Below are 11,856 nucleotides of genomic sequence, written 5' to 3'. Positions count from 1 at the left end.
GGTTGCCGGGTTCGGACCTTTTGCATTTTGATCGAGCCTAGGCTCCATGGCAGATGCAATGGGTGCAGCCCTCCCTCTATCTGTTAAACTCTCTATTGATCGCTGAGAGTGAAAATTTAAAATTAAAATTAGAATAGATGACCCCTATTTCAACCATTTAATTGAGAGAAGTTTCATTCCGATTCTGATTGCAGGATAAAATAGAAATGGCTCAATCTATTTAGAACTCAATCCTATTCTCCTCTATGGATTCAAATTTTCATTCCAATTTCGATTCCGGTCACGAACCAAATATTTCAGAGGATTTAGCCATTCGATTCTGATTTCAAGCCATTCGATTTTCATTCTTATTTTAATTTCGGATACGAACCAAGCACTCTTTAAATCTCTTGAACATAAGATTTGAATAGAAATTTTTGGTACCATTTTCATTGATAGGTTAAGTTCACACCTTTATATATATATATATATATATATATATATATATATATATATATATATATATATATATATATATATATATATATATATATATATGTTTATGAGCCTGAAGCTTGGATTATTTAAATTTTAGTATCAAATTTAAGGGCAATGTCAGCAAAGATGCGATTAGAAAGTTGACTTCTTGTGAATTGTGTGGTAGATGAAACCAAGTCAAGGCACTGCCCATCCCCTCCTAAAATTAAGCTCACCCAAAACACCGAAGAAGATGCATCCCACTGCGAGCCCTCAATGAGAAGTGCCCCACTTATTCAATAATTGATTTGGAACAGCACGTCAAGATTCATCTCATTCATGGCTGATTGGTAATAGGATGGAATACATGTCATGCATCTGACTTCACTGAATGTATCTAACTTTATCCACAATGATTGGAAGGGAGGGAGGGAGAGCGAAAAAAGTTGGATTCCCATTAGGATAGAAATCCTCTGATGAGTCCACCGGGGTATATCATCTGAAGAGGGCTCTTAGGCACGCATACATTCCATCTCACAACTTAATGGATGAAAAAAGAGAGCTAACTTATTAGTTGCTTCCTTCTCTCTCTATCTTTTCCACTTCCCTCTCCTTTTAACTCACCAGTATCCAACGACATCAAGAACTCATCAGCAGTAGTAAAAGGATTAAACTCTTGCAACTAAAGGTGATGGCCCTTAATGAAATGAGTGGGGTAAACCCAATTTCCCTCCCAGAAAAAAATGGAAGGAAAATACCAAAGAGCGGCATGTAATTATAGAACTCCAATATACTGTGTTCTTGACTACGGAGACAGACTTGCAAATCCTTAACTGTGATATTTGGCCCCCTATAAACTGTAGAATTTGGAGTTTGATGGCAAGCTTGACTGCTTGAGAATTGCCTGAAGGACACATCGATGAGCAATAGTACAAGCAAGGTGTGGTCCCATCAATATGGCCCCACAGCAGCTGAAGCTGAATGGATGCTGCCTATAATTAACTTATAGGTGGCACAACAATCCAATTGGATATCCACAGTGATGATAGGATGGGGAGAAAATATGATGGCTGCAGGAGATGTTCAAAGAGGCTCCTAAAACCTCGGAAAGAAGAGCTTGAAAGGGAGGAGCTGAGGATGTTGTCTAGGCTTAGTTCACGACATCAAGAGTAGCTGCTATTCTAATTAAGCTCGAGTTCAACAAAGGAACAGCTCATTTCTTCACCAAAATGTCTAGGCTCAGATGACAGAGGCCTAGAGCTAGAGTTGGATGGCAAGGATAGCGATAGGCAAACGCATTCTCATGATCAAATTAAACAATGCGCAATAAGTGCATGAGACAAGATCACAAGCAAGAGCGCCGAGGACTTCAGCCAAGAGAGCGGCGTAGTGGAGAAAAACTCCAACATACATGTTGTTGTATCAAGAGAGCATCTTACATCCATATGGTGATTACAATGATCATCGCAATAGTATGAAGTCCAGAAAAATAAGCTGCTGGTTTGTTGTAGAATAACATTAAGAAGAACTACATGAAACAATTTCCTTTTTATTGAGAAAGAACCACTTTCCTTGTTATTGAGAAAGAACCACATAAAACAACTTTAAAAAGTAAAGAAAATGGGACCCGGCTAATGTCATAAGCCAAAAATAAACGAAGTGTTAAGTTTTCTTTCTTTCTTCTTCTTTTTTTTTTTGGTTTTCTTTTCTGGTATTTGATGCAAGCAAAAAGTTTTGCAAAAAGAATGCAGAAAAAAGCTGCATGAATCGGTAGACCTAAATAATGAAATAAATACACAGGATAAGCACTACTTTTGGAGGCTTCTTCTTCTCAGCAAATCTCCAAATCTCCGAAGAATTTGCCTTTTCTTTCTCTGCCTCATTGGTGATTCCCATCCATACTCCGAGTTTTCTAATTGTCTTCCATTTATGTGATCAGAATCATCGAAACTCACCGATTTTTCATAACTTCTGTCCATCAATGCAACAGTTTGATCCTTCTTTTGCTCTGGTGACTCGATCATATCAAATATAGATCCCTCAAACCTTTCAGAATCTCCCAATGAATGCCTGCCCCCAGCTTGGCTTTTTAAGTCAACTTTCCACTGATCCGATGGGAATCTTACCGTTGGTCTACCAGCTCTCACCTCATTCGCCACTGCTTTTGCGGGTAATAACGATTCACTCTCGAAAGGATTGGTGTTTCTGCTTAAATCCATAGAAGATGTGGCAACAAGCAAGCTCTGCAGCTCCTTAACACTATCAAGAGCAGCAGCTTCACTGACCTTGAGGCATTCATATTCTTGCTTCATGCTTTGCAATGCCTTATCCTTCTCTGATAGCATATCCTTGAGCTGAGAATTCTCAGTCCTAGCAATCTCCAAGGCTTCTTTAACCACATTAGCCTCGTTTATTGCTTGTTTTAATATGTCCCGAAGCTTAGAAATCTCTTCTCTTGCTGCCCTGTGTGAATCAACCAATCTGCCATTCTCTCGTTTCAAACCAGTAATCTCTTCTTCGGACATCTTCATACACTTTATGAACCCATTTTCCTTTTCACTCCAAGTAGCAATTGTTTCCTCTGCCTCAAACTTCACCCTCCTAGACTCTTCCATTGCCACCCTAAGCTTCTCCTCTGCATGTTTTAGCCTAGACTTGAGGTGTTCATTTTCAGCCCTTGTGCTACCTAACTCCGATTGGGCTTGCGAGAGCTTCTCCCTCACCTTATTGCATTCTGTTGACACTTCTTTGAGGGCCATAGCTAAATCATCCATGGCCTTCTTGCTCTTTTCTTCTGCTTCCAAAGCTAGCCTAAGCTCAGTCTTCAGCACCCCAATCTCCTCATTGCCGCGAACCGCATCCAATGTGATGCTCTTCCCAAGTATTTTGTGACCTCGGTTGGCAGAGCCCTCCAAGATTTTGATGCTATCACTGAGGGACCTTATCTCCAGCTTGGCTTCTTCGAGCGATATCTTGGTCTGCTCGAGTTGTTTTGTTTGGGAGGTGAGGGACTCCAGCAATTTTCTTTCTGATTCCCTTGCTTTCTCCAACTCCGCCTCTAACATTTCCATTTTAGCCTTCGAACGTACTGAATTCCTGAAAGCATTTTTGTCGGATGACATCCTCCATCTCAACTCTTCGAGCTCTTGGAGAGCTTGGGATTTCTCCTCCTTTGCCAACTTTAACTCTTGTTGGAGTTGAATCAATTGGTGTTGCATCTCCAAAGCCCTCCCACGTAGAATTGAATCAAACTTGATTGGTGTTATCAAATAAAAGAGCCAAGAGGCTTATAGGATACCGTTTAAAAGATTAGAATGGACTTGAAACAGAAGAATTCATTGAAAAATGCGTCACCTTTAAGATTTCGATGGAGATGGCATGAGATTAAGAGTATAAGGAAGAACAAAGCCTTAAGAGAAAAAAGAAACAAGAGGAGAGAAATGAAAGATAACACCTCAATGCAGGTTCACAACCAAAGAAATCTGCGGCAGGAACCGAGTATTCAACCTAAAATACTAGGAAAAAAGGGAACTTGGGTACCTGAGAATATAATATTATGTTCTTCAAAGAAAACTCGGATACGATCTCTTCTCTATCTACTCTTGTTCTCAACCATCTCTTCACAAATCCAGTATCTGATGGCATTGAAGACGATGACAATGACAAAGGAGAACACACAAGCAGAAAGAGAGAGAGAGAGAGAGGGAGGGAGAGGCAGAGAGGGAGAGGCGGGTAGAGAGAGAGAATCGGGTCTTCCTTTGTGGGAGGCCATTCGTTGCTGTTCCAACGTGAGAGCTACTAAATATAGCGGGAGTGGAAGTGGCATGGCTGAGCTCTGCTTTGTTCGGAGGCAAAATCTCATGAAAGGGAGATCCTTGCCCGCCACCCTTGGATGCTGTTCATTAATTCTAATATTTCAAGATTGTTTGTCGAATTTGGTATTAGTTCATATATCATTATTTTTATTGAATCTAGAAGGTATGCACCCGAAATCAAGTAAGGCTTTGGCACCTGAAATCAAGCATAATCTATTTTTATTTTTAGTTATATGAGATCATTTTTTTTCCTTGATTTTGAAGGATAGATAGCATCAATAATTATTATACCCCAAGTTTACCATCCAAGCTAGCACGTAGTACGGCTGCACATCCCATAGAGCATACCCACTTCTCAGGTATAAATTAAATATATCAACCATAGTCTCAAAGTACAACCTCCAAATCAAAAATCATTATCCAACCAAACATATAAATGATTGATTATATGATGGAGTAGCTTTTTGATTTCGGTTTAGATATATCAATGATGGTCTCAAAGTACAACCTCCAATATCAAAAATCATTATCCAGCCTTTTTTTGTAAATTTCAGTTGAATTACAAAATTCCTAAATATCTAAATAGCTAGCTAGCATAATCTAAAACTCCTTTAGACCCAAATCTAATTACTCCATCTCACATGCAACCAGCAGCCATGATAGCTTCAAGTATCCTACTCTAAAAACATTAAAAGAAAGGTTTTCAGCTTGATACCTAAATAAGATTCCCTCAAACATATACACTTGCAAAATATATTACAAAAATAATGTTATATGAAAATATACTACAAGATGAGTACAAAAATAAAATGAGAATAGGATAAAAATATCATCATCATGAAGTTGCACACGCCAATTATCATGAATACCACATCTCTATCCCTATCCTCTCGTGAATCGGATATCACCTCGTACTTATTTAGAAATAGAAGCGAACATAATACTCTATAATCACTACAGTGGTTGATGAGTCGAATTATTTATTACATTTTGCTATTATAATTACACAGGTCATATCTATCGGTAGGATCGAGAGAATAAAGCAATCAACTTCGGTGTGAGCTTGTCAGCTAATGAATTGAAGGAATATAAAGCAATCTACTTCAGCATAGACTTGTTAGTCAATGACTAGAGGGCATAAATGACACAACTATATATCTCCTAGACACAATAACCTGCAAGCCTCCTATGTAGGCTAGCTGAATATCACCAAGTTGTTTTAGCATGCTAAGGGCATCCATCTGGCCCATTTCCATTTATCAAGTAATTATAGATCCACTCTAATTCTGTTGTTTTTAGACAACAAAATTATATAATATGAGTTAGCTCATGATTTACCCATATCCTCACTTCTTTGGTGATTTAATGGGAATGGGATGTATTCCTCATAATTCTCATTCCTAGAACAATAGTTGTTATTGTAATGATTATTATATTACATTAACCTGCCCAATCTTGCTAAGAAGGGATGGATAATTAGCACAGGATCGATGTTCTCTCTACGGTGCAAATGAAGAGACGGTCTCGCACTTCTTTCTCAAATATCTATTTGCAGGAAGCCTAATGAATGCCTTGAAGATTCAACTGAAAATAAATTAGAGGATAGTCTTCTTTTTTTAATAAGCTTTGGACATTTTGGAGAAGAAAAAAGTTCCCTGCACTTTTGACGAGATGCACCGACCAACTAATGACTGTCTATTGTTGGGAGGTTTGGAAGAAAAGAAACAACATGATCTTCTTAAATAAGTTTTCAAATATCTTCTCTATTCTATAAGAAATTTTGTCGGACTACTATTTATAGAAGAATTTATGTGTCAAGACTAATTTGACAGGACATGAAACCTTTGAAATCCTCTAAAAAAGATTGCTATCTTCTACTGTAGCACCTGAGGCTACGAGTATTAACTGAAGAGTGCCTATTATCATGAAAAGCGACCTCTACTTCATCTTTTTTTTTTTTTTTAATTTCTGTGGTAGTCAAACGTTGCACTTATCACTTTCTGATTCCTATTTTATTTTCTTTTACTTTGTTTTACTCTAATTCTCTCCTGTGTAAATAATTTTAGTAATTAAAGCTAGATGGCATACTATCTCATATAGAATGCATCGCTTCATCCTATTGGACCACGTGATCATCATTTTTTAATATGTATTTAATGTCCGTAATTCTACTTTTTTTGTTTGAAATTTTGAATGATGAAAATGTCCTTTTCTTTTTGAAAAAATTATGACATCCTGTGCTAATATTATGGCATCTTGCGTTAAAATTATGACTTTTTGCACAAGATGTCATAATTTTTTCAAATGAAAATAGGTATTTTTATTATTCAAAATTTCGAACGAAAAAATAAAACTGTGGATTTTAAATGCGTGTCAGAAAACGGTGGCTGCATTGTCCAATAGGATGAAGCGGTATACTACACGTCATATTTTTTATACCGCTGGTGGTGCATAAAGAATTTCTTATTAATGCATACTTTAATTTTGGCAAGAGAAATTCTTTGTGCACTGCTGGTGGCGTAGAATATGCACACTATCCACGGTGATTGGCTCACGCGCAGGATCGGGGCACGGTGCATGAAAAAAAAAAATTTTTTTCTTCCAGTCCTGTGTATGAGTCAATCACCGTGGGTGGTGCGTGCGGTTCTGTACTGCCCTCGGTGCATAATGAATTTCTCTTTTGGCAATGGACCACTTATGAGCGGGCCAATATTTTGAATGGGCCCAAAAATTTGATGGACAATGGAGCAACCCAACTTTGAGGCAGGATGTAGTTTGTATACTTTGTTTGCTTCACTTTTAATTTGGATTGATGAATGGGCACGTAGACCTATCCTTGCCTTAAGAGCACTATGAGCATTAAAGTCTTTTATTATAAAATCTTTTGGGCCATCCTGTATCAAACAGGCTTCCACTAAACAGATCCATTACTATTCATCAAGTTTGTTACATCGGTCCTAGTAGTTACTAGTTTCTTTTCTCTCTTCTTCTTCTTCTATATTTCTTTCTTCTTTCTTTTATTTTAATGCAAAAGATAGTAGAGTCGTCATCCATTTATTCGCTCAGGAAATGGAATTAAGCAGTTGTTAGTTACTAGCCACGAAACCCTTTTTCTATACATTATAACTCCTAATTAACTTGAAAGATTTAACAACTATTAATAAGGGTGACAATAATTGACCTAACCCAAGCACTTGGACCACACAATTCTATTTGGATTGGGTTTGGATTAACGCTTCTTTTCATTTATGGTCAAAGTATGAGGCAAATTTTTTGATCTGTTTACATAAGTCGGGCATTGTCAAAATTTTGACTTGAGTCGTGCTATGAGGGTATGTGGATTAGAATGGTTTGTTTTGGGTTGAATCATGATTTTGGAGAAGATTTTTATTTTTTGAGTGACTGGCCATTTTATTAATAGCAGTTATTTAAATTATTTTATAAATTAACCAGTACAAACGGTAAAGAATGGGTTTGATAAGTTACCTTAGATTTATTAGAGATTATGTCTTATAAAATAGATTAGACTAGGATAACATGGGTGACACGAAATGGCCCGTGGTTGGATTTGAAACGAGAGATCTAGCGGCCCAATAGTAAGTCAGGTTGGCTATGGGCCAAGATTTTGTATGTTAAATTACCCTCGAATTCTAAATCCAACCCCATTGCCATTCGTATTAAAAAGTATCACAAAATATTATCATTTCCGTGGTGTCTTTTTAAAAATGAACTGTGACATATAAATCTTAAAATACTGTTGATAGTTTTTTTTTTCTTTTTTATTTCAAATCAAAAAACTGACGAAGGTATCACGGTCGTGGCCAGCAAAGATTGAGACTTGGATGGTACTTTTTATTATCGGGGTGGCGGCTATTGGAAGAGAAGGTGGCGACGGCGGCTGCTGCAGAGGAGAACGAGGGGTGATAAGGGGTTGGAGGGGACGGCCAGCGGAGGAGGAGGTGTTAGGGACGAGAACAATAGGGAAAGATGAGGAGGGAGGAGGGTGGGTGTCGTTGAATGTTGGGTGGGTCGCGTATACCGTCCGATCGGCGGGAGCGACCATGACAGCCCCGATTTCCATACCTACCGAGGAGGAGAAGGATGGATGCGCTGGCCAGGGCCATCCAACTATGCCCAGGGGAAGGATGGAGGATCGTGAGAGAAGCGGATCGGGAGTGTGGATCCTAGGGTTAGATCCTGCACTCTGTGCACACGTGATGGAGCCACGGAAAGGGGTCCATGGAAGAAGGTCGACATCGGGGACGTACGGAAATAGCAACCAGGTCATGATGTGGTGATCATCGTCGCTGTGGTGGATGAGAGGAAGAAAGGCTCCGCCTCCACCAATATCACAATCAAGTCTTTTTGAGGAGTCATGCTCACCCACCTCCCTTGCCCCTTCCCACCATCCCCCTTCCAGTCAAAGCCAATCGATGGTCACACACCCACTTTTTGGAGGAGCTAGATGGAGGCCATTGAAAATTTTTTATAATTTAATACTTCCGATCTTGATTTGGGAGAAGATAGGAAGGAGGTGGAAGGAATCGTGAGTATCGATCTGAAGGTGGCTAGGGACGAGTATTGAGAGTCTCCCATAGCTCTATGATTGACTCTATGAGTAGAGCGATCGGCGAGAAAAGACCGCTGGTGAGGGAGAGAGATTGGGCTACCTGTGAGAGGAGAAGGGGGTAGGGGGAGAAGAGAATCCTTGCGCACAAAATCCGAACAGACAGTAGAATGGAGTTTCTGTTTGCTTTTCTGTCATAGGCGATGATGGCACACATAACGATTTTTTCTTTTTTTGATAGGACATGTAGTTGGCTTTTTAAGAGAAATTCTCAACCTTTTTTTTAATTTTTTTTTTAATTTATTTTTTTTTAAGAGAGTATTGTCTTCTTCTAATTTATTTATATCTAAATGTTTGATATATTATATTAGTCTTTCGATGATTGATCATACTTTTTCTTTAAAGTAAATCTTTAATGATGATAAAAAATTTAATAAAATAAAAAAATTATATAATAATAAAATATATGTTATTTTTATTAATACGACTATGAAGAAAAGAGATAAACGTGAGATGCAAATAAGTGGTCACGCTCTGCTTAATGATGAGAATTTTAGAATAATTGATACTGAAAATGTTGATTCAAAAAATAATTTCTCTGTTAGTAAAAAACAGAAATAATTATGTTACTTCTTATTATTATATTATTTAAATATTTTAAATTTATATTTTTATTTAAAATATTTGATATCTATGATATTTTTTATATTATATTAAATTTTTAATTTATAAAAATATTATTTAAAAAAATAAATATATACCGTACATCATACGGAATTATAAACTAGTTTCGTTGAATAATCAAGTGCCCTTTGGTCTATTTGAGCTTTGGCTTCATCCCCCTTTTAGGTGGTACAATCCAAGGTTTTGAAAATTCTTATGAAAGGAACGGTTGATCAGACGGCTAACAACGCATGTTGAACATCTCAAAAGAATATTAGACTAGCTGGGAACGAAGAGTCAATCAAAAATTGCTTTGTGTTTCCACTGCTATTGACCCATTTTGTTATTCTAAACAATGACATTGATGCCTTGTGACACTTTATCTTTAGTGCTGCACCAAAGTCTATGTCCTCCCACAAATTTTTTATTGCGACATATCACTCAAGGTAATGGGAAAAATAAAGCATTCAGGGTTTGTTGTGGGCATAATAATGCTCTGTATGCATACATAGAGAGAGAGAGGAGAAATGCACACAAATGTATCCATGGCTCAGATAGAAAAGTTAATATTTCGACTAATTTTATGCAGCTCCCTTTTCAGTTGTTGTCTAAATAAATATAAGATGGGAAAAATATTTTATTTTTATATTTGCAAGAATATACTATGTTTATTTATTTTGCCAAAATGGTCCATTTTTCAATATTACTGGATTATTATATTTTGTTCTTAAGTGAATGTATATACTTTTCTTAGCAATACAATCGCATTAGCAATGGATGTATATGCAGTAGAGATTGTTGGATGCTTAATAATATTTTCATTTTCATATCAACTATGTTGCCTTATATGCAACAGAAGTATTAAGTTTGGCACCTCTTTTTCTCTCCTAATTATATTATATATGTTGGGGGATACCGACCGACCGACCGACCGACTATCGGAGGGCCCGACCGGCTGGCGGCCCGACCACCGACCGGCTAGCGGCCCGACCACCGACCGACCGACCGACTATCGGAGGGCCCGACCGGCTGGCGGCCCGACCGACTAACCGACGACCCGACGAACGACTCTGACTGGCCGATCGTAAGTCGGGCGACAGGCCAACGGACGTTGTCAGCGGCTAACTGCGGCCATTCCACGGTCCATTCCCGACCGACTAAACCCAGAGGTCCGATAGCCGACCCACTTGAAGCTCGCCGACCGACGGAGGAGTCCGACGCCACTCTGCTGGCCACCGACCTTGGGTCGGCCGACTCCACCAACCGCCGTACAGCCGCCAGACGTTGTCAGCTCTGACACGGACATGCGGCACAGTTACCTAGGGGCATTGTCCCGCCGAGAGCCGGGTCAACCTTGGTGATTAGACGGCTACACGGCGACATGACGTTTTCACGGCGGCTCTGACAGCCTACAGTGAGTTGACAGTTCCTCACTTGTCCGCGCCATTAATGATGGCGCCATACCGCGCTCCACTATATATACCGGGGAAGGCAACAGTGCAAGGGGTCGATCCGCCCGTCTCTCCCACATACGCAGGCTCGCTCCTCTCTCTCTCTCTCTCTCTCCCTCTCAGAGCTCTCTGTCTGCATTTCACTGTTGCCCAGTCACCTCTCTGACTTGACCGTCGGAGGGTCCCCGCCGGAGCCGCCTCCGGTCAGTGCGGACTTCCTTTTGCAGGTGCACGCTTCCCGGCGATCGGGCGACGAGGCGATTGGCCGCAACAGATTGGCGCGCCAGGTAGGGGACAGCATGACAAAGACAAGAGCTCAACGATCGAGAGTCACTGGGTCGGCAAGGCGCTCTTCCCGCCGGGAAGAGGCCTCTCCACCACCACCGGCGGCGGAGCCTAGCTCTCCGCACCCTGCAGTGACCACGGAGGCCCAGATTGCGGCCATCGTACGGCAGATGACCGTACTGACCGACGCAGTCAAAAGCCTCCAGCAACAACCGGCGGCCCGACCTATGCCTTCCAGGAGCAGCCGCCGACGGCCGCGCCGACCCCTGTCGCCTCCATGCGAGCGCTCTCAACAGCGCTCCCACGGAGAGGAGGAGGGGCGACCACGGCGCGACGACCGACGGTCTCAGCGGCCCTCTCCTTCCCCGTTGGAACGGGCGAGGAAGGAAAAGCGGCCGCGCACACCGTCGGCCTCTCTTTCAGAATCCTCCGGAGGCTCCACTCCTGGGGTCTCCCAGCATCGACGAGCGGATGACTACGAGCGACGGTTCGAGGAGATCGACCGTCGGCTCGCCCAACTGCAGATGGACGGCCAGAAGTCTTCGAACGACGTCGACTTCCAGACCGCCCAGCCTCTCTCTCGACTGGTCCTCGATGAGCCGATTCCCAGTCGGTTCAA

The 11,856-nt window shown here is 40.6% G+C and overlaps 1 protein-coding gene across 1 annotated transcript; it reads right to left on the bottom strand.

The window, feature by feature from the left end:
• Nucleotides 1-2,128: 2,128 nt before the first annotated feature.
• On the bottom strand, nt 2,129-4,124 carry LOC105048642 (uncharacterized). The gene has a single exon (XM_010928028.4). It carries the CDS (start codon nt 3,672-3,674, stop codon nt 2,265-2,267), a length of 1,410 nt encoding a protein of 469 aa, XP_010926330.1. The 5' UTR covers nt 3,675-4,124; the 3' UTR covers nt 2,129-2,264.
• Between the last annotated feature and the right edge of the window lie 7,732 nt (nt 4,125-11,856).

This window comes from Elaeis guineensis, chromosome 7 (genome assembly GCF_000442705.2).
Source record: "Elaeis guineensis isolate ETL-2024a chromosome 7, EG11, whole genome shotgun sequence".
In the NCBI taxonomy this organism is placed as follows: domain Eukaryota; kingdom Viridiplantae; phylum Streptophyta; class Magnoliopsida; order Arecales; family Arecaceae; genus Elaeis; species Elaeis guineensis.
The sequence above is the reverse complement of the archived record's forward strand: the minus strand, read 5'-3'. Positions and strand labels throughout refer to the sequence as shown.